General features: G+C 38.8%; 1 protein-coding gene across 1 annotated transcript in view; it reads right to left on the minus strand.

Annotated features, from left to right (window-relative positions):
- Nucleotides 1–2,516: 2,516 nt before the first annotated feature.
- cnih3 (cornichon family AMPA receptor auxiliary protein 3) overlaps nucleotides 2,517–24,285 on the minus strand; it is a 68,111-nt gene continuing 46,342 nt past the window's right edge. The window contains exons 4-7 of the mRNA XM_020925048.2: nucleotides 9,589–9,701; nucleotides 5,143–5,145; nucleotides 4,236–4,379; nucleotides 2,517–2,544 (exon numbers count right to left, since the gene is read on the minus strand). Of these exons, the coding sequence (XP_020780707.1) occupies nucleotides 2,517–2,544; nucleotides 4,236–4,379; nucleotides 5,143–5,145; nucleotides 9,589–9,701 (288 nt within the window). The remainder of the gene's footprint in view (nucleotides 2,545–4,235; nucleotides 4,380–5,142; nucleotides 5,146–9,588; nucleotides 9,702–24,285) is intronic.

The raw sequence follows: 24,285 nt of genomic DNA on the forward strand, positions 1-24,285 counted from the left end.
CGAATTTTACACTCTGAATTTTGACTGTTGAATTTGAGGGTTTGAAAATATTTGTGTTTGTTTATATATATATATATATATATATATATATATATATATATATATATATATATATATATATATATATATATATATATATATGTATATATATATATACACATATATATATATACACACACACACACACACACATACATACATATATAATTTGAAACACTTTGAAAATGTACACTTAAAATTTCATCAACAGCCTTTCAGAATAAAAATAATTCAAACATGCTTTTTTTTTAGAGTTAAAAAATTCAAAGTGAGAAATTCAACGGCAATTAAAATTCAAAATCTAATGGAACTAATTATCTTTCATATTATTATTTATTATTAGTCTGTCTACATTTCCAAAGCTCAAAATGCTCTGCTCCACCTTGTGATGTCACGAAGCAGTGGTTTTCATGTTAACAGCTACCTTTTAACTTTGGTTCAATAGAGATCGGCAATTCCACAACTGAAATTAAATTATGATTCTAGTGAAGGTTTAAAAACACAGTGAAGGACTTCCTGTATTACCAGATGACATCACAAGGTGGAAGAGAGTGTTTTTAGTTGGAGAGAAAATATGCATGTTTTTGATAAGGAAACAACATTATAACATAGATCAGAAAAAAGCGAAATATAAATAATATATAAATAATGTTTCTTGTGGCTGGATGGTTTCAATCTCTGCAATCATGGTAATAACAGGGCCAGAGACTGCATGTAACAGTTCTGACCCAGTTTCATTCTTATTGCAAAACGACAAAAATCAAGAGTTAGAGGCTGATTCTAGCTGATCCATCTGCAGTGGTCAGGCTTCACCAAGCAACACAAAGGATCTGAAATTACCCTCAACCTTGTCTTTTGTTAAGGCTCAGGGGGTCAGTGTTTGTGTGGGGGCAGAGGGAGCGTGCACGGGCTGGGGCTGTGTAGATCTCAGATACGAAATTCAGAGCTGCATTGTCCATGTGGAGAGATACAAGGATACAAGTGTGCTGGTGAAAGGATATTGAGGGCACAGAGGCAGGCGAGTAGGTGATGCTGTGTTCAAGGAAAATTGGAAAAAGGAGAGCTGGAGGCAAAAGTTAAAATAGACAAGACCAAGAAGCAGGGTTTAGGCCCGTTGACTGTCAGTCCAAAAGGATTTACCCAGCTATCAAAATCTGCTGAAGAATACAAGGTTGATAGCTAAAGGTCTGATCTTAATGAAATAAGACATGCTATAATGCTGTTACACCATCAAAAACATACCTGAAGTTGTGTTTTGTTTCATTCATACATGTTTGAGTAACACTGAGTACACTGAGTAAGGCGTATGGAGTTTAAAACGTAGTGGAGCACTTCCTGTATTATAGGTGGAACAGAGTTTTCTGTTTGAGAGAAAAACTCAGAATAAATATGCAGGGTTTGTGTGTTAAACATGTGTGAATGAAACTAAACACAAGTCTGTGTATGTTTTTTATGAGGAAACATTATAATAGATTAAATATACATACATAATATGGGCCCTTTAATTAAAGGTGCACAGCCTAGTATTAAACTAAACCTATTTAACATTTATTGCTCAAAGAAACCTTCAAATAATGCATTTGATTTTATTGTGTTGCTGTGTTGAGGTCACTTGGTTGTTTCCATGTTGATAGATTAGGTTAATGCCACCCTGTGAAAAATTGTAGCCATAAACCCAAAGCATTAACATCTCCATGGAGACAAGCAGGTGACAGACCTACTCTAGAAAAGTTACTTAGTTAAGTTTTATATTTATATTTGTATTTTTCTTGCATGTTTCCTATTTCATGTCCTTGGCTTTGAAAATCTTGGCTGGACTGACAGTGAACAGACTATAGCAGGAGTACCTCTCTGCTCTTCTCTGCAGCTGCTGTAGTTGTCTGTAAAACATTGAAAACACCGCTTGAATAAAAGCCACACAGCGCAATGAGATGAAGGAAGCCAGATGGGTTCAGTTTGAGATGAAAGCACACTGTCACCAGAATCCTTACAGAACACTCCCAGACAAAATTACACAAAATATGTGAAGAAAAAGAACACAGCTAATACAGCTTCTTTCTAACAGTTGTACCTGTTATCCTACACAGTACTTGAGTTCTGAATGTACAAATTTCTTATTTGATAAACTTTGAAAATTAGCAAGGTAGTATTCTGAAAATAAAACAGCATTTGTATGAAGATGGATATGAGTTTAACAAAACTACACTAACAGTAGATAATACATTGTGCCGCTGCACCATGCCAGGAGGGAGCGCTGTTGGGTCTTCACATGTTCGTTCGTTTTTGATGGCAGTATTGACCTGTCTGCAGCTAAGCAACTTGCAGGTGATTGGCTGACCGTAAAATTAGCTTGACTGAAGAAAATATAGAATCTATACGGACAAAGACGATACACTACTTCAACTAAAAACAAAGAAACATACAACGTAAAAATATATAAGAATTGTACCTTTAAGTGTATCCATTGATAAGATCTATTAGAGGGATATATCCAGGTTCCACACACTGCAGCCCCCACATGACAGAGAAGAGTCCGGAGTGGTTAATAACAATGGTTATGCACAAAATCATAAACATCATCAAAAATAACACAAGCAGTGTATTGCCCAAAGGCACGTTGCCATAGAGATGTGTGCTGACACGTGGATCCTTCGGGCTTTGGTATTATGCTAGTGCTTGTCAATGAAGTAAAGAATCAAATTCTCGCAACATCACATGCATTAGCACAAGAGCCTGTCCTAGCTAACCTACAGTGTGTCCCTGTGCATGTGACTGTCTGAGAAATTGTTACTTTATTCAGAGAGTTGCACTGACTTCTCCAGTGCTGAAAGAAAACATTTTCATTTGGTAGAAGACACAGCTGGCTCTCATGGCTAAGTTTAAATCTCATAAGCATACAACAGGCTGTTGGAACATGCAGTGGTCTCCCAAGCTACTTCAAAAACATATGCCAGACTCAAACTAGTAAACTGTCGCAAATTGAAAAAAATAAAAATAAAATAAAAAAAATAAATGCACACAATTTTGTAATTATTAATTAGCCAAGAGGGATGTATTTTACTGTATGATTCATTTTATACTGATGCCTAATAAACATGATGTATACTTCTACTATCCCCTCAGTGGTCCAGGTAGAATCAGTGTCAAAAGAGAAATGCAATTCTGTCAACTGGACAAAAGTTGTTTTTTTGTTTTTTGTTGATCAAATTCATTTTGCAGCTCATCCAAGCTGCTTCTTCACTTCCGGTCTGATTGATGATGGACACTTTCTTATATCTGCTTTAAGGTAGGAGCTAACAACACAGAGGGATGAATGATTATGCTAATATGATTCAGGCACTGTTCCCTCTTAGTGCAAGTGTTCAATAACCAGGCTGACGCCACGTAGTGCCTCCACTCAATTTAATTTCTCTCCAGCAACTAGGGCAGGAATCAGAATACACTAACACCGGAAGCGTGAGTCCGGGCACCAGCCAATCAGCGAAGAGCCATATATTCTGTGTTGGCAACGATTCCCGAGATCAAGGATTTAAAGCCGGAACAAAGAGAATGTTTGGTGAATTTTATCAAGGGGAAAGATGTTATTGCCCTTTTCCAATGGGATTTGGGAAAAGCTTAATATACCAGTTAGCCCTGTTACAGGTGCATTACATACATCACGACCAAATAGCAGCGATTGGTTAGATTAAAAAAAGTACCCGTCTACCGTCGAGCACGAATACTAATGCTGTGAGGTTAGACGGTTTCCATGAAGTGAAACCAGCTGATGAATCAGGCTAAATTTTCAATAGACCTAGCTCACAAACAGAAACTGTAAACAAGTAGGTGTGTTAGCTTCAAAGTAGTTTCAGTGTTGTTAGCTCCTCCCTTCAGGCAGTGTCCACCGCATCTGACCAGAAGTGAAGAAACAGCTTGGATGAGCTGTGAAATGTATTTGATCAAAAAAACTTTTGTCCAGTTGACACAAGTGAATTTCTCCTTTGCCATTTATTAGAATTTATCTACTGAAATAAACTTGATAAAAACTGGATTGAATGAGAAATTAGTAGAAAAAAAAAAAGGATTTGTACAACTGAAAACAAAACAAAAAAAGTCAGATAAAAAAAAATAAAATAAAATCCTGATATTCCTTTGTCTTTTGCATATGTCTCTGAAGTAGCAGAGGCTCTCGAGCGCCCCCCTCCCCCCGTGCTCACCAATACAGGTAGTAGAAGAAGGACAGGACGAAGAAGGACAGCTTGCACCAGGCCTCCTTCAGGCAGAACTTCAACGTGTCTCCGTTCATGACTGACGCTGGATCGTAGAGCAGCTCCTTGGTGTCGGTGGGCGAATGAAAGTACCTACCACAGGGGGCAAAGACCACACAGCGGGTAGTTGACCCGTTCACGAGCCCGGGGGGGGAGGGGAGGTGTGGGCGGGATGGGATGGGACAGGATGGTAGGAATATGGGAGGGATGGGGAGGACAGCACGGAGAGAGATGGCATGATGAGTAAAGAGGACACATCATGCAGCAGAGAAGGGAGAGCTCAGAGAGAAAATTTAAAAGACTGTTCACAGATGACAAGAGAACTGCTCTGGTCAAATCAGAAACCTACTGAATCCTGCTACTACTACAACAACAACAATATTTTTGCTCTTTGTTATTATGATATAGTGTGATGTGTGAGCTACTGTATCCAAATTATTCCCTTGTGGATCAATAAAGTTTGTATATGTCTAAATTTATTTAAAGGTGCACTGTGTAACTTTTCTGCTGAAGGATCTGCACGTTTGACTCCATGAAGATGTTATTGCATTAGACAAGAAGACAAGAAGATGAGCAACTGGCAGACCCTTCACCAGGAAAGTTACACAGTGCCCCTTTAAAGAGATCTAGTAAGACTGTAAAGGAAAACTACAAGTCTGAGGTGGTGGAATTGTAATGAAGTAAAAGTAGTAAAGTTCTGCACTTCAGTATAATTTTTAGATATATGTACTTTATTTAAATATATTTTAAAGTGGATAATTTTTACTTTTACTACACTGCAAGAGCAGATAAATGTATTTTCTACTAAATTTTGAACAGGACTGAAAAGAAAATGTTTTTTATGATAGTTTGAGACCTGCTGAAAAGGCTAAGAGTTTTCATGTCTTCATAATTTGAGCAAATAAAAATAAAAACAGCAAGAAAAAAATTATAGTTGTTCAGTTGTTTCTGCTATACAAAATTCACCACACATCTTTAACAAAATCAATGCATTTGAGGGTTTTAATTTTACTCTTAAAGTACATTTTTAAACAGGTACTTTAATACTTTAACTTAAGTAGATTTTGTCATGTGTTACTTTTACTTCTATTTCTAGAAGAAGTACTATATTTAGTATTTCTTTGCTCCAGTATCTGAAGTGACAACACTGAGCACTTCTTCCACCACTGTGTGTCTGTGCATTGTGACTTGGAATAAGAAATTATGCTAAACATTGTGTATTAAAGTGAACGTCTGTGAACAGTCATTTCAAAGTTTTCATGTTATCTTGAAATAAACAAGATAAGTAAGAGTTTGTTAAGATTTGAATCAATATTCAAACGTAACTTCACCCAAGTCTGCAGTACAGTTACACAATCAGCTGTGGGGTCATGTGATATTCAAGAATAACACAGATATTCTGCAGTATCTCTATAGGACCCCACAGGAGATGTACTGTACATGAATACTTTTCTTCACAATGGATCACTATGAAGAATGCACCACTTACACTGAGATGGTCGACTTCATGTGAAACAGATCCTGGAAATGTCATCTCTTATATTTGTCCCAGTTTGAATAGGACTCCAAGCCTGTTACATGGATACACACACTCTGCATAGGCCCTTTAATGTGTGCATTGTGTAAAGTCAATAATTATGGTCAACTTGAACATCTTTTCAATTTAAATGAATGCACACTTGCTTTAAAGGACCTATACATATTATTATATTTGTCAAAAAACATGGATGTAAAAAAAATATAATAATATCATATCTTTTAAAGGCCCTGTACCCAGTTTAGAACCAAAAGTGTAGAACATGTTTTAGTTTAAACTTTAGCCCCTCCCACTTGGTCCTTTCTCTCACATGACAGAGAAAAGTTTGGCCTACTTTCATACACTGCATTGCATTGTGTAAAAGAGCATTAACCCGTACTAGAAGAGAAAAAGTCAGGTACAGAACCTTTATCAATAAATCAGTACAACATACATAAGCACAGTGGTAGGTGATATTGACAAAAATTTATATATTTATTTTATTAGATTCTTAGACCAAAAAAGTCTGAAAAATGTATCTAATAAAATAAATGATCGGAAGACCAAATGTTGTTATATACTTTTTTTAAATTTTTTTAATCAGATTATTTTGATCTGTCTAGGCTGAGGCTTAAGCCTTGCACAAAATTTGAATGAACAATAAAATTAATCACAAAAGGGTAGAAATGTCACTTTATACCCTTGTTTTAGAGATTATACTAAATGTTTCTATCTGTTTTTGAGTAATTTTTTATAGTTTTAATAGTAGTATACACTCGTACTATTATCACCTACCACTGTTACCACGCTGATCCAATGGTCTTATCAAATGGTAATAAGACTGCAGTACAAATGAAAGATGTACTCCACCATAGTCACTGGTTAATTCACACTGTGTTGTAACAATGGCAACAACATGAGCGTAACAGTTAGTTTACATAAATTAACTCCACATGACCCATGCACGTATGAAATATTCATGTATGCATCTTCATGTCATCTTCGTCTTGACACAGCGTTTGGTCTCATGCATTGTGTACAGAGATACATGAATGATGACCAATGATGAGGAGGTTAGCGTTATACGGGAAATGCTATGTAAAGAGCATACCATCAATCAAAGGATCATAACGTAGCGTGAGGTATAGCCCGCATTTATAAGCCCATACTGACAGAGATAAAACATCAATGCAGCATCATCTTCCTGGGCTTTCCACTTTGCTCTGATCTGTACAAACCTAATCTGGTGTCAAGAGCTGTTGCCATGGAAACCACTCCCATCTTTCTAATTCTTTGGCGTCGGATGAAAGCAGCGTCACTCTCCTTATGTTTCTGTATGCACCTGGATCTTATAGCCCAAGTTAAAAATCATTTTGTCTTTACATTGCAACTGACCGTACATAGTTTAACCAAGAGAGTGAAACCAGCAAGTTCCTGTGCTAACTACCTGTTTTATTAAAAGCTAAAAATAATATCTAAAAATTGAGGTAGCTTTATATTTGAGGTATATACTGAGAAGACATTCTTGCCTTGCATACTGCTGTTGTGTCCTTGAGAAATACACTTTTACCTATATTGTTTATATGAATGTGCCAGTGTGGTTGTGACTGTTAGTGGTAAGAAAGACTGTAAGCATGGAATTAGCATCCATATGGCTTTAATTACCTCCATGTTATGTCACTACGTGTAGCCTACAGTGATGAGAAAAACACTTTGAAAATGTATTTAGTTAATTCGGAATACCTGCAGTGTTTTGCAACGTATTCTGATACATGGCAAGTCAGAGTACTGTATTCTGAGTAATACAACTATTTTTACAGAGTTGCATTAAAATTGAAGTGTGAAAACATAACAAAGGATTAAGAAGAGCTTCATTTTGTTTCACAGTTTCTTCTGCATTTCCTATTACTCACTAGAGAAGGAAAAATCACACACGCACTCGCCACAGAAAATCAGTTTTTCTCATTTATATCGTGCAGTTTGAAGCCTAAATTGTGACATGAAGTATTGCAAAGTATTCTTTTGATTTTAGAAAACTGTATTCTGAATGCCATTTAATGAAAAATTAGCTGTACTGGAAAACAAATACTCAGAATAAGTATTCTCTGTGCATGTATTCAGTTACTTCCTAACACTGCTAACCTAAATACTACTACTATTAGTGGATACGCTCAATACCACTATATATAGAAACAAGCAATTTAGCAATTACAGCAGGGTATACTTCCAGCTATTAAGATATAAACTAAAAATAGTTTTGTTCCTCCGCCTGTTTCCTGGGTTATTCAGTTTGTTATAGATAGTGCTTTTGGGCCTATAGATTCACTTACTGCTCCTTTATTTGTTTCTCTGCCCCCTGCGTCCTGGCTCTCGTCTTGTCAGTATTAGATCAGTGTCCTCTCAGTAACTCAGCCTAACCTCAGTTCTTCTTATCCTGCTCCATCTCTGTCGGACTCTCCCTCTCTCTCCTGTCGCACTCCACTCTATCAACTGCTCGCTCGTCCCTGCCGCTTTCAGCTGTGCAGGAAGCAGCATCTGTAGCCGCTGGCCTTCAGGCTCCGGCTCCACTAATGAGACAGCAAGAACACTTTTCGTCTGTCTCCTCCTTTCCTCTCCTTCTTTCCTCTCCTCCTTTCCTCTCCTCGTGTAAGTTTAAGCAGCTGAGCAGGAGAGTGGAGGCCATTGCACCGAGAGCCGAGAGCAGTCATATAGCTACAAAGGAACAAGGAACAAAGGGACTGGCATCGCTTTTTATTCACCTCACTTCGGGTCTAAAATCTGGAATCCTCCTTTTGTCTGTAAAGGGTTCATTAAGCCGTTCAGGGTATAGTAGTAGTAGATGCATTGCCATGGCGATATTACACAGTCTGTTGCCCCTAATGCTATTGTCTTCAATGTAAGTATACTAGTATATGTGGTTGTGTCTTTTGTGTGAGCCATGCTTTAGGCCTGGTCTATTCCTGGTTTTGTTTGCATTTATTTAGGCCTGATTTAAACCTGTTTTGCCTTTAAAGATGCACTATGACACTTTTCTGGTTTGGGGTCTACCATCTGCTTCTCCACGGGCGTGATATTGCCTGGAATATTCCACGGTATGGCATTAAATGTATCTGGCAGTTAATTAACTACATTTGTTTTTATTGATTAAGATGTCTTGAAAAACACGCTTTGTTACTGTCACGTCTTCACAGATCTGATGCGTAACTTGACCAAGTAGCTTTACCTGGATGTTTCCATAGATACAATATGTAATGCCGTACTGGAGAACATTCTGGACAAAGCAAAAACATCAATAAGGGCAAGCAGATGGCAGACCCACCACCAGAAATGTTACCTGGTACCTGTTAGTGTACCTTTAATTTAGCCTTCCTTTTATCTTTACCTTTCATTTGTATTTTCATATACTACGAATACAGATTTAGCCATTTATATTGTTATCCAAATACTACCATATTCTTTAAATATTTTTGCATGAGGCTTATCTGTTTTGACAAGAAATTATTCCCAATCCCATTCCATACTTCATAAAATAATGTGTCATCATCATCTAATCATCTAACCTCCATCTGTCTCTAGCCCTTTGCAACTACATAAATAATACTCCCAAAATACAAAATATGCACTGTTCAAACTCAATGTGCTGTAAAATCATTACAATAAGCCCTGCTCTTTTTACTTAAGACTCCACACTCTATTAGCAGCACTAACGCAGTAAAAGAGCCGTCTGATCTGTCCCTATCTCTCCCAGTATAGTCCTGTGTACATCCAGGCAGACAGTATAGTTACCTCCATGTGTTGTAGAAGAGCAGGGGGATGTTGAGGCCCACCGTCAGCCACTCCTGAGCGCACAAGAACATAATGCAGAAGAGCCCATGGATGGAGTACTCCGGCAGCACCAGCTAAACACACACATACACCACATCAGTTTAGTGATCCAGTAGTAACTGTAGACAGGGTAAAATGGTCTGTGGAAGATATGAGGTACATTTTTAGCCAATAAAGTTACTTGCTCTTGTAATGCACTGGTCTTACACCACAAAAACTAAAATCTAGCCAAGTTAATATTACTTGAATTAAGAAAGTTTTATCATGGTTTGAGTAAATTTCACTTGACAAGTAAAATTATCTGCCAATGGAACCAGACTTTGGAACAAGACCAAGTCAAGTTGCTGTACGATTTAATACAATATTCATTCACTACCCAGACTTGTGATGGGGAACGGTTATCATTAGGGATGCACCGATACTGGTATTGAATGTCAGTGCTGATACTGAACATTTTTGATGCATCGGATTTCGGTTTCAAGATACTGGTTCAGTCAATATCCCATTTTATTGGGACAATGTTGGCCCAAAACACCATATTTTTCAAAACTGTTCTGTAGTTACCTAAATGATAAATAATACTTACAAAAGACATTTATTTGGATGATTTGTTTTTGCCATACGCTGTTTAAAGAAAATAAATCCTATTTGCAGTCTCTGTACTGGTATCGATTGAGATAGGGTATTGGTATTTAAAGCCAAAGTATCAACATTTGTATAGGAACAGATAAAGCTGGACCATTGCAACCCTAGTTAAGATTCTGTGTAAATAAATGCACCCATCTAGTTGGATTATCTGTCATCTGTTATACTCAGGTAAGTCTTATATTAGTGTAGCCCGGTGGCCAAGCTCCATCTTTCTCACAATAACCATGGGGTATGGCATCTGAAAACAGGAGCATGTGCTGCCAAAGCACAGAGTGGCACCTGTGTCCTGAGGCTGAACGATCCCATTGTCCCTGAAGGCACCAGCACAAGTCTCAGAAACAAACATTTGGGAAATAGGCTTATGTCTGTGCAGCTTTACAGCAGCAGCCCATATGAAAGAGCTGAAAGAGCTTTAGGCTGGAGAGGAAGTTTATTTTGGCCAGAGTTTCATTCTGTTAGCTCTTTTCCAAAATGACAAAAAGTCTATTTTTCTTTTTGGCTGAGCTCGGGGTTGTGTTGTAACCATGTAAATGGGCATAGCTAACCTGTATAGGAAGTGAGGATGGGCCGCTTCCAGCTCCATCAACTCTGATTTTACATTGAAAAATTGGCATTTGTCATTTTGGTCTTAAAATGTTCATATTAACCCGCTCTACGTGATCATGGTGTTTTATTTTGCTATGTTGTCTGTTAATAAATTCCTAATATGGAACTCTGCTCCAAATTCGCTCCTATAACTGCTAGCCTCATGAGCTTCATTTGACTGGAGCTGAACACTATGGATGATGTCACACTCCTTTAGTCCATTTCTTTATACAGTCTTTGGATGTAACCTGAAGTGGGTACTGTAGCCAAAAAATAGTAAACAGTAAATCTACTTGAGTAAATGTAACATATACATGACCTAATAACCCCAATATCTACATAGCGGAATAACAACGCAAAAACACAAGCAAGTTCATAAGTACAGTTTATAAAGAACTCAAAGCTTATGTTCAAAAAGACCTGCACCTAGGCTAGACTGTATTTTACATTGAAGACAGAAAGTACATATTGTCACTATCCACTTAACTATATGGGAACAGTTTGTTAATTGAGTTACACAATGCGGTCAGTCCAGCCTGAACAAACACTGGGAAACTGCTTGGCATGCAAAACCACCTGATTCTCCTAAAAAGACTTGTGTAAGAAATGGGCCTTGGCACTTAATATTCAAGGAGAAAGCCACTTTGGTCTCATGTAAATTTAACAGGCCAACACATTACAGTGCCATTGTGGATGCAAACATCACTATAGATGTAAGCACAAAGAGGATGCATAATTCATTCTTGCACATGGCTTTTATTAACGCAAAAACACATTTGCACTCAAAAGCTTGTAAACCGCAGGAGAGTACAAAACCACATTCGTTTTCACACGAGGAGCAGACTCAAAAAACAATAGAAGCACGAAGGCACGGATGTATTTTGTATTTGTTCACCCAGCGGCTCCATCAATAAACATACCACACCCTTAAAGTAAAATGCATTTCAACTATTTATTCACTGATACATATAGATTATTCTGGAATTGATCTTACTTTGGGCCTTAGGGAGTATCCAGCTTTTTCAGTTCAGATACCTGTTCCTATACTATAGCTTTAACCCTCTAGGTGCCACTGTCGACGCTCTGAATAAAATGGCTGATTTGGCCAAATACAATGTATAACAAATTTAAGGAGTTTCATTCAAGATAAACCAGGTCTAAACCAGGTCTAAAGCAGGTCTAAATCAGGACTGAACCAGGACTAAACCAGGATGAAAATAGGTCTAAAACAGGACTGAACCAGGACTCAATCAGGATGAAAATAGGACTAAACCAGGACTAAACCAGGACTAAACCCGGATGAAAATAGGACTAAACCACGACTCAGCCAGGATGAAAATAGGACTAAACCAGGACTGAACCAGGACTGAACCAGGACCCAATCAGGGCTACACCAGGACTAAGATGTCAAAATCAAATGTTTTAGGAAAAACCTCTGGCAACTAAAGGGTTAAGTGTCAATACCCGACATCAACCGATACGAATGCAGGAATTAATAATAACATTTTTATTCCCTTTAAACTAAAATAAAACTAAACTAAACCAATCCAAATGTGTTATGTAACTGTTATTTATCCCTCAAGTAAATAAAAAAATTGACATTACGAGACTTTCTGGGCTTGAGAAATGTCTTATTACATCAATTTATCTGTCCAACCAGGATATCTGCTGGACTGATATTTTGAAACTGAAATCCAACAAAATGTTCAGTATCGGCACCGATATCTGATACCAGTATAAGATCGGTGCATCCCTATTTGGGAGGATACAAACTGCACCGATTGATTGATGGTAACTACTTTCATGATTAAATTCGTCGCATCATGAAAGATTCAACACATCTGCTACCAACCCCTGACCATAAGGTTCACTGAAAAGGAATAAACTGCCGTACAAATATCTACAACTTGTGGTAATTATATGTTTAACACAGCACAGTATACATACAGTCTCCCATGGTTACTGATGAGTAGTATCATTTTTTTCTCCGCTTCATGCCATCTTATGAATGAGTGTGATGATGTTGTGAGAGCAGAGACCCATCTGGGACTGACTCTGGTATGTTTGGCCTGGGGGTTGCCCTTTAGTCAGTCTGATCCAACTCAGCTCTCCTCAAACAACTCCCATCACTCACAGGATGATCCACATTTTACTCATGGGGTTCTTGGTACAGTTGCAGATAGGTTGACAGATACACTTCATATAGATAAGATACATAGACTTTAGATGATGATCAAGAAAGGAAGCATATTTCTAGTTTTGATTCTCAGCCACAGATGTTTATAATAATTTAATGATCTGAGTTACGTAATTGTTGTTATATTCCTAGGTGAGTTTAAGCCACGTTATAATGATGTTACCTCCTCAAAAACACACCCAGAGTTGTGTTTGTTTCATTCACACATTCTGTCTGTCTAAATCTCCAAAGCTCTCAATGTTCATTTCCACCTTGTGATGTCATGTAGTGGTAGTTTTCAGGTTAACAGCTACCTTTTACCATTTGTTCAGTAGAGAATGGACATTTCAACTCTGAAATTATCCAAATGATTCTAGTGAAAGTTTAAGGAGTTTAAAAACCCATTAGAGAACTTCCCGTAGTACCATGAAATCACAAAGTGGAACAGAGTGTTTTCAGTTTGAGGCCCCATCCACACTAGTACGTATTCAAGCCGTTTTCGTTGTGGATGCAATGTTCGTCCACACTAATCCGATGGAAAACGGCTCCAGAGACGGAAAGATCTGGTGCCGCCAGCTCCCACGAATTCATCTGAGTGTGGATCTGATCCTGCACTGTGTGGATGCCTGAAAACACTGATATGCTGATGTAGGTCTATGCGCCGCGACGTAATTCTCCACCAAAATGCTAAGAGGCTAGAATATGTCCATTCTTAAATACGGTTTATGCGTACGACCTGCAGACGTATAACCTCTGAAAAGTTTAACATGAACCATCTCCAAAGTGATAGAAGCACAGAACAGACTCACCAATAGCTGAACACCCCTCTATCACAGAAAGAACACATATAATCCACTGAGTCGTGTCCTTTAGTCTGACAGAAGATGAACCGCATCAGCGCACAATAGTGAGCTGTTTTTTGAGCCCTCAGTTTATGCAAATTAGCCATGCGGTTTTAAGTTAAATTTCTGTAAAATCTAAACAAATATGCTCAAAGTTGTGTGGATAGGGAAGGATTGGGGACACAGAAAGGATGTGTCTGGACGCAAATCGTTTCGGATATGGTGATAAGGTGATTTGTTTCAGTGTAAACGTAGTAAGAGAAAAACACAACCTAAATTTGAAGGGTTTGTGTTAAACGTGTGTAAATGACACAAAACTCCAGATATGGTTTGATGAGGAAACAATATTATAACATAGATCTGAAAACAGTGAAATATGGGGCCTTTAAAAGATTTCTGCATACGAACTAAAAAATGTAATCAGTCAGAACCACAAACTTCCTTTAAAAGTTTGGTAAAATGTGCCCAGATTTTGAAAATAAAAGTTTGGAGAATTTGAAGCAATGAGGACTAAATGGGACCTTTAAACTTATATGTCTGCCAATTTTCTTGTGATGATCAGAAGTGCCCATGTTTGTTGTGTGCAGGAGGCTGGAGGCAGAGCAGATGAACCCACAGATGCACAGCCCTATGCCAGATCTCCACATATGGTGCTGTCCGTCTCCCTCATCTCACTGAGGTCCAGTCTGGCTCTGAACCAAAACGAAAGTATTTCAGCCAGTAGCTAATTACCGCCTCTGCTTTAATATCAATATACAATGTTATTTCTTCAGCCAAAAACAATAGTGCATTTTTCATGATTCATCTCCCACTGAGACGTCTACGTAGTTCACTGAGCTGCTGATGCACACATATTCATTAACAGTAGCTGCAGCGAGGGATTTCTAACCTTGATGGAGTGAAAAAATCCATGCACATTGTAAATAACACTGGCTGTGGGGAATATCATAAAAATAAATTGTCACTTCAATACGAGGGAGTGTTCAATAGCGATCTTAACTAATGCGCTTGTTTTATTTGTCATTTTTTTCTATCTAAATATTGTCAGATGTACTTAAAGTTCTGTTCATCAGCTTTAGATCATGAAATAAGTAGTAGCAGTAGTAGTAGTGTGCATAAAAATCTTCTTGCATGTTTTTGTGGTGATAAATTATACATACTAGATGTGTCACCTAGAACTGAATAATGCAACCAGGAATAAAAAGTGCTATGACAAGTCATGACTCACAATTGTAGATTTGATTTGTGAGAAAAACGCCTTTTTAATTGTCTAAACATAAACAAGAGAGGCTTTTAATCAGTGTTATAACAGTAATTCCCAACCTGGGGGGTCCAAATTTGGGCTCCCAACAATTGTAGGGGTCCCCAGAGGGTCTTAGAAAAGAAGTCCAAAATAGATTGTGTGAATTTTTATGAAAATATGACATTTAAATATCTTCTGTTAAGTATTTCATAAGCTGTTCTACAACAAACCGTGTATCATTCATTCAATTGTTTTTCAAAATAAAACCAAAAATAAGGAAAAAATAAAATAAAATTTGTTCATTGTCTCCAAAATTAAAATGAAACAAATAGATAATGATTCGCTTTTTCAGTTTTCGATTTTGAAAACGGATAATGTTTCCCGTATCTGTGACAAACTGTGATGCTGGCTTTTGCATTGCCTATGGACTGAACCAGGATTATAACAGGACTGAACCAGAACTGAACCAGAACTAAACCAGGTCTAAACCAGAACTACATCAAAACTGAGTGTTGGGACGGGCCTGGAGGTGCGCCCGTGTAGACTGTCGGGTTATCAGGACTGAGAGAGTGACCAGACCGGGACCAGACTGGGACTGAGACCAGAACTGAGACCGAGATGAGATCGAGACCAGACTGGGACTGAGACTAGGACTGAGACTGGGACCGAGACCAGGACAGAGACCGAGATGAGATCGAGACCAGACTGGGACTGAGACTAGGACTGAGACTGGGACTGAGACCAGGACAGAGACCGAGATGAGATCGAGACGAGACTGGGACTGAGACCAGGACTCAGACTGGGACCAGAACCAGGACTGAAACCAGGACTGAGAACAAGACTGAGATTGGATCGGGACCAGGACCGACACTGGGACCGAGACCAGGACCGAGACCAGGACTGAGACCGGGACTGAGACCTGGACCAGTACTAGGAATGAGACCAGGACCAGTATCAGGAATGAGACTGGGACTGAGACCAAAAAGTTATTATATTTTTCCTTATAAGACCATAGTTTATCAGATCGGAGAAGGATTTGAGGGTCACAAATGTATCCATGGGTAAAATATGGGACGCTATAGAACACAAAAAAATAGTCCAATTTATATCTCCAAAATTTTAAGCTGGCTCCAAACCGCATGCTTTTACTGATAGTGGATTGACTGTAGATGTCTCATTTAAGATTAAGACCCAAGCTATATCATGGACTATAAAACATAACTGCATCTCAGTCTGGATTTATAGACAAACAACAATCCCATTTGCTAGGCTTGCCATAGGTTTATCTCATATCATCATCATCTACTTCCTCTTACACTCTGCCATATTATGCACTGGAATATTAGACCCTCATTTTCCCTTATTACAATCCTTCTAAAGGCCTTTGTTTGTACAGTGCAGTGGAGTCAGATCGCGCCTCTCTTCCTCTCATTGTTCTCTTGCAGCCTGTTTCCACGGCTGGGCTCGGAGATGCTCAGAGCCTATGACAGTCTAATGAGCGGTCTTCTCCACATCCCCCACACTCACGCTCCTTCACTGATTATATCTTGTCCTATATTCTGAGCGGGCATATACTGACTCTGCAGATGTGAGTCCATGGACAAACAGCTTTGAAGTCGTGCTGCTGTATCACTTGGACCACGAGATGTTATAATGCGTATTTTAAACATATTGGTTAAAGTGATAAGGATTTTACTTCCAGGCAACGTTAAAATGAATTGGGTTTTAATGGATTTTCTGTGGTGAATATCCAGTTTTCATTTCATTCTTACAGGGCTCATATTGCAATTTTCTGATCTGTTATAATGTTGTTTACTCATCTAAAAACATACCTGGAGTTGTGTTTTGTTTTGCTCACACGTTTAACACACAAACTCTGCATATTTAGATTGAGTTCTTCACTGAAAACGTGATATCATGTGGTAATACAGGAAGTGCTTCACTATGTTTTTAAACTCCATACACCTTCACTAGAATCAATTGGATAATTTCAGCCCTGGAATAACTTGAAAACTACTGCTTCATGACATCACAAGGTGCTTTGGAGATGTAGACAGACTAATAATAAGGCATTACTCAAACATGCAAATGAAACTAAAAAACAACTCCAGGCATGTTTACGAGGAGGTTACAACATTCTTACATGTCTTAAAGTTCACAAGAGCCACATCTGAGTAATATAGGATTTTTAAAGATGCACTATGTCACTTTTTGGAAGGTCAGGAAGGGCAGGCCAAGGTCAGATCTATGGAAAGGCAAACCCACTCGCTGTAAGACTGCACAATTTCGAGGTAGGTTTTTTAGCAATGAAACAGCTGTAAACAAAAGAACTGTAAATAACCTATAGTATAATTTGTCTTTGTTAAAATCTCTTGTGACTTTTTTTTTATATGTTATTGATGTAAATATTTCTTTTAAATAATGTTGTGTCTTTAGTTTTAATTGTTGTTGATTGATGTTGTCAAGATGAATGTAAATAATAATCAAACTAGCGTTGAGTTTTGTGTATACTTATTTACACTCTGTATTTTGTATTTGTATCTAAAAAAATCTAAAAATCGCCAGTTCAAGTGTCAGTCTTCATTCAGAGGGATACACTACAAGAACAAGTGACATCTCCATGGAGACTAGCAGGTACCAGATCCTCTACTAAAGGGTTACACAATGCACCTTTAAAAATAATAATTAAAAGAAGTTCATTCATGTTTTAGAAGACAACTGATTTTCAACATTTTGCACATAACAAGTCTAGAAGTGTTTGCATTTGTACCTAGCACTTCACATTCCCAATCAATATGAAGGATGATGCGCTGGAGCTTGTTTGCAGGATTTCCGTTTACAACGCAAAGGATTAATTAACACAATTATTATTTCTGTCACAGCATTTAATTGATAACATCCTCCTTCAGATCTTTGGCAGTGGAGCTATACATTTCCTGTTTTCAAATTCAGATGTTTTTCCAGCCTCTGCACCTCATCTAAAATGTTTTGATTTCCTGCCAGTTTTCTCACACACGTTTACAGTTACAGCCCGAAGACTTATTGTATTATTGACAATAGAACGCTCATTTTACACCACCATTTTTATAGCTGTTTTATAGTTCTTCCAAGCTCACTAATGTTCCTCGTAGTAGAAGGTGCTCACTAAACCGTAGCCTACAACACTTTAGCATTTCTTATTCAGAGAGTCATATTAGTGGTGCGACTGAAATATCATAAAAACGAGTTATTTGAACAATTCATAAAATGCCTTGGTTGTTGGGGAGGTACAAAACCTGTAGAGAAAAATTAGGAAAATGTGTATTTGTAAATGTGTATGTGTGCTGCACAGCATATTTTTATGTAGTCAAGTTTGTTTTAACTGAAGATGAAAATGAACTTAGTAGAATTAGTAGATGGTCCATTTGCAGTCATACAACCTTGAGAGGGCCTGATCTTGTCTGATCTTGCGATGATTGTGTATTGTTCAGTTATATGTGTTTTTTCTGTTGTCTTTTGTTATGTAATGTCTGTATGTTATGTTACTGCTACTGATGTCAACTCTGACTCATCAGCTGGTTTCACGAAGTGACCTGGCCTCGCAGTATTAGGATTCTTTCGCTCGACGGTAGGTGGGTACTTTTTTTTTTTTTTAACCAACTGCTGCTATTTGGTCGTGATGTTTGTAACTTGGCAAATCCTGAAGGAAGAAGAACAATAACGTCATTCCCCTTGATAAAATTCACCAAACATTCTCTTTGTTCCAGCTTTAAATTCTCGATCTCGGGAATCGTTGCCAACACAGAATGTATAGCATCATCTACATCCATCTCGACTGCTTTGTTTACTGTTGTGCTGTACCACAAAAGGGACCCAGACAGGCGCTTAAGTTTGACGTCATGGCTTTACAGCTCTTCGCTGATCGGCTGACGGCCACTGTGCGATCTACAACTTCTGAGGTTCTTGCAAACCATCTCGTGTATTCCAATTTCTGACATAGTTGCTGGAGAGAAATGAAATTGAGTGGAGGCACTAGGTGGCACCAGCCTCGCTAACTAATCTCTGCTTTGAGCCAAGTATCTCAACAAGGGGAGAAAATAAACAAAAACCTGAGATCTGAAGCAATATTTGTTAGTAGGGGATGGGAGACTGCTGGGAATACCAAGTGCCACAATGGGGCATCAGTGGCTCTAGTGCAAACTGCTGTTGAGTCCTTAGGCAAGACACTTCACCCACCTTGTCTGTATGTGAGTGGTTGGTGGTGGTCAGTCTACCCCAGCAGCTGTGGCTACAATAGTTTACCACCACAGAGTATAGAGTGACTGAAAAACGCACTGTAAATATTATCATTATATGTTTGTGTTCCATTGTTCCATTGGATAGATTTCTTCACTGTACTAGTCTTAAAACCTAAAAGCGGCACTTCCTGTCTGCCTCACGCTTGTGTACAACATCTTTCAATTTCAATCAAACTGCAAACACACGGACCATCTGTGTAGCCAAGCCATTTCCATTTGGCAAACATCAACCCAGCGCTCAGACTCCCAGTGACCTCTGCTTAACGAACCGCCACCGCTCTCCCCTCACAGTGTCCACAGAATATGAGAACGGAGACTACGGAGAGACGGATGAAAGAGAGGAGAGAGGAGCGCCATGACGGAGTGACTCACGCTTTGTACTCCAACTTCAAACGCACCACGGGAACCACAGGGGACCCAAAGCCTTCTCTCCGCCCACACCTCCCGATGCCACGCTCCCATTGGTCAAGAGCAGGATGCAGAGGCGGGCTTTACCTTGACATCACTGCACTTCAACATGAAAGGAAGGGGAGATCTAAAGAAGAAACCTCGACTGGAATGCAAATTGCTCTACCTCCAAAACAGGGATGTCCTAACGCGTCGATGTGTTCTGTAAATATAGAAATCACACTAATGATGAGCACTCACTACAGTGCTTTGTTCCTAGAAACTGCAGTATTTTCCTTAGAGTGAAGTCTGAATAAGCAGAGTATGCTTGGAGAAAAACATTGCTGTCCTTTACATGCATTTATTTGGTTTGATTGGGCTTATGGTTAAGTTTTTATTAAGAATGATGCAGCATTAACATAGTATTTAAATTCATAGCTGTGAAATGTACTAGTTAATTTGTTGAATGTGTGGCATGGCTTACTTGCCTCAAGGAAATTGCCTTAAAGCTACATTGTGCAAGGTGCTTTTTCTGATGCACGGTTGGTCACCTGTTTGTTTCTATGGATATGTCATTGCTCTGCCTGGAAAGTTCCACAGTATGACATTAAACAGCTCAACCTTACATTTATTCAGTTACAGGTGGTTTTGTACTTCAAAAATTCTCGAATGCTGTTCCGACCGCAGTGCCAAAAAACGCCCAAGACGCCTCTATTTGTACGCCTTTGCATTAGAATTCAGATGCCCCTGACACGTGTCTTGGACGCTATGGACAAACGGGAGAAAAATACTTGACGTGCGTCCTTTGCTTTGGAAACAAGTGCCTGGTCCCAGTCTTTTCCTGGAACAATGGCAGATCAGGCTGAGAGAGACTTTTTGTTTTTATTTTAAGGCGATCAGCTTGGCAGCTGCGATGTATATATATGTATACTCCACTAATGACACTGGACCAGTCCTGGACTAGTCCTTGTCCAGTCCTGGTGATTGGCTGGACGACTGTGGTGTGTATATATTTACATGCTGACAAGCTGACACTGGTTTAGTCCTGGTTTAGTTCTGGTTTAGTCCTGGTCTGGTTCTGGTGTATTCCTGATCCAGTCCTGGTGTAGTCCTGGTCCAGTCCTGGTGTAGTCCTGGTCCAGTCCTGGTGTAGTCCTCGCAATCATCTTGGTGATTGCAGCATATATATTTACACTCCGCTAATGTTTGTTCTTATGGCATATAAACTGCCTTGATACTCCGGTCTGAATGGGCCTTTAGTGGGTTAGTTTCCCCACAGACCTGTAACTTGGTCTCGTTTGGTCTTCATGAGGATAGAAAGGTTTAATGTCATACTGTGAAACATAACAGACAAATCAATAACATCTCCATGGAGAAACACATTTGACAGATGCTCCACTAGAAAAGTTGCACAATGCTTCTTTAAATATTACCTTTATCGGTGCACTATGAAACTTTTCTGCTAGGGGTCTTGATGGAGATGTTATACCTTGAAAAACATGAATTGTAGAGAGCAGAGTCCCTGCTCCGCAGATCTGACCTGTAACTTGGCTTGGATGTGCCACCTGCTCCTTGGAGACATTTAAGTTTAATCCATACCAAGCAAAGCAATGACATCATCTCCATGGAAACAGAAAAGTGGCAGAGCTTCCATTAGAAAACTTACACCATTAAAACATTAAAGTCCATATTTTGAGCACCACATACAGTAAGCTTCATATATATCTTGTCTGTACAGCACCTTCCACTTTTCCACAGTAATAAATACACAACATCATATGGAGTCAGCTCTTTGTCCAGCTGCATGTTGTTATTGTGCAGGTTAATTAAGAAGCACACGCACAGGTCAGGAGAAATCTGCTGCTACTCACTACAATCTCCCTGTGGACTCAAGGATTTGGCTCCATACAAGAACCTATGACACCCACACAAATTACATCTCCTGCCATCAGGGAATCCATTCAAGAAGCCAGGAATGTGCAATTAAATAAGCATCAGACCTAAGGGGTAGGTTTTTAGCTATAAAAAAGATACATAGTGCACCTTTAAAAAGCAGTATTAAAACTTAAAAGTGACTGTGGAGGATGTTTTAACTGCTTGTCTCCATGGAGATATTGTTGCTTTACCTGGAATGTTCCATGGTATGACTTTAAACACATCTATCTAGTATCTATATACTATGGTTTCTATTGCTCAAAAATACAATAATTCTTTCTTTGTGCAGGGTTGCCTCTCCACAGATCTGACCTACAATATAACCTCTAGTAGTCTTCCATGAGATAGTTTTAAGCTCTACTGTAGAACATTCTAGACAAAGCAATAACATCTTCATAGAGATAAGCAGGCAAGTGACCAGCCACCAGAAAAGTTAAACAATGTTTAATGTAGCCAGACTGGCGCCACCTAGTGACTCCGCTCAATTTAATTTCTCTCCAGAGACTAGGTACAGCACAACAGTAAACAAAGCGGTCGAGATGGATGTAGATGAAGCCATACATTCTGTGTTGGCAACGATTCCCAAGATCGAGGATTTAAAGCCAAAACAAAGAGAATGTTTGGTGAGTTTTAACAAGGTGAAAGACATTATTGCCCTTCTTCCTACGGGATTTGAGAAAAGTTTAATATACCAGTTAGCCCCGTGAGTGGCGCATTACATACTTCACGACCAAATACGTCACAAATCCTAATGCTGCAAGGTCAGACAGTTTCCACGAAGTGAAACGGACTGATGAATCAGGCTACCTTTAATGTACTTTATTTTGACTCTGCCCATAAACTAGAATTACTGGCATTTGTAACAACCTATTTCACATTTTTTTCTGATCAATTAAGAATGAAGGTACTATGGTTTCTTGTTGTCTCCAGAGGGAAATATGTCCTCTGCATTTGATCCATTCTTCAACCATTTCACAGTGGAACTAGCAAATAGGCCAGGAGGATTAGCCTACTCTACATGTTTTGGGTTGATAAGGGAAACCTGAGTGCTCAGAAAAATCCCACCCAGACACAGGTTGAACATGTAAAGTCCACAACCAAAAGTATCAGCATCCTCTAGTTTGAATTGTGAAGAACATCTAACTGAGACTTTTTCTGACAAGCACTGTGTTAATAATAGGATTCTGTTCAAAGTTCACATTTTAATCTCATCCAGAAGAATTAACAAAAAGAGTGAAACTTGAACTGACACATTTCAGAACACATTTGTAGTGATCTAAACTACAGGATTAGCAGCTTTTTATGCAGAATAAGATGGGATATTTTGTTGTTTATGGAGGAAATGATGGTACTTCAGAAACTGCAGCCTTTGTGTTAGTTACGTCCAATGAAATTGTGATTTCAATGCAACTGTGATTAATCTTCCAGTCCTACTTCTAAACTTCAGTTACTACAACAGATCTATAGTCATTTACAAAGTTGTATGAGTTGAGTTTCTTATTATTATTGGCTTCTTGTATCAGAGGACCACAGCTGTGAACTGTCACCACTTGCTGGAGGAACACTTAACTGGGCTGAGCTGCTGAATATGGATGTGGTCACTGATGAGGCAGTCAGAGCTTCAGGCTTGAATTCACATTAACAACTCATCCAGTGGATAGCAAAATGCAGCTTTCTAAATGGTCTGCTATGAGAAAAACATCCATGAAATAATGTTACATAAAATGCTATGGATAACTTTAAAGGTCCTATATTACACAAAAGAGATTCTTCATGTTATAATGTTGTTACCTCCTCAAAAACATACCTGGAGTTATTTTTGTCAATCACACATGTCTGAGTTAAAAACCTGCACCAGCCTGCACCGGTGCAGTACAGCATCGCACCCGCCCGTAAACCGATGATTTTTATCAAAGTTAAACCCGCACCTGCCCAGACCAGTTAACATCCCACCCGTTACCCGCCTGTCCCCGTGATAAATCATACACAAATGAAAAGCATTCTAACTGAAGCATCCATCAGAATATGAACAGAAATGTTACGACTTCAAGAATTACAGTCACGAAATGCAATGAAAAGGTTACACTTTCTTCACAAATTCACAGACGCGACTCGACTGTCATCACTTCTCAGGTGTTATTTACTGAGTAGAAGAAACACTGAAAGAGATGCCGACTTTTGCGCCACACACGCCACGGACTGAACCAGGGCCAAAGGACTAACCCAGGACTAACCCAGGACTGATTCCAGGACTAAACCAGGACTAAACCAGAACTGAACCAGGACTCACCAGAACGTTAAAACCTGCCCGTTTCAGCAACCATTTACCAGAACCGGTGTATGTGAACAGTGTGTTTTCCATTTGAGAGAAGAGATCACCTTAAACATGCAGGGTTTGTTTGTTTAACTTGTGTGAATGACACAAAACACAAGTCCAGGTATGTTTGTGATGAGGAAACAACATTAGAACATAGATCAGACTTTTTAATTAATTTTATACATTCCTTGTGCTGACAGTTCACACAGTTGCTACCCTAATTGCTTGTCTTGACCACATTGAAAACA

Source organism: Boleophthalmus pectinirostris, unplaced genomic scaffold (assembly GCF_026225935.1).
Source record: "Boleophthalmus pectinirostris isolate CB_2022bp ecotype Guang Dong unplaced genomic scaffold, ASM2622593v1 HiC_scaffold_13, whole genome shotgun sequence".
NCBI lineage: Eukaryota > Metazoa > Chordata > Actinopteri > Gobiiformes > Gobiidae > Boleophthalmus > Boleophthalmus pectinirostris.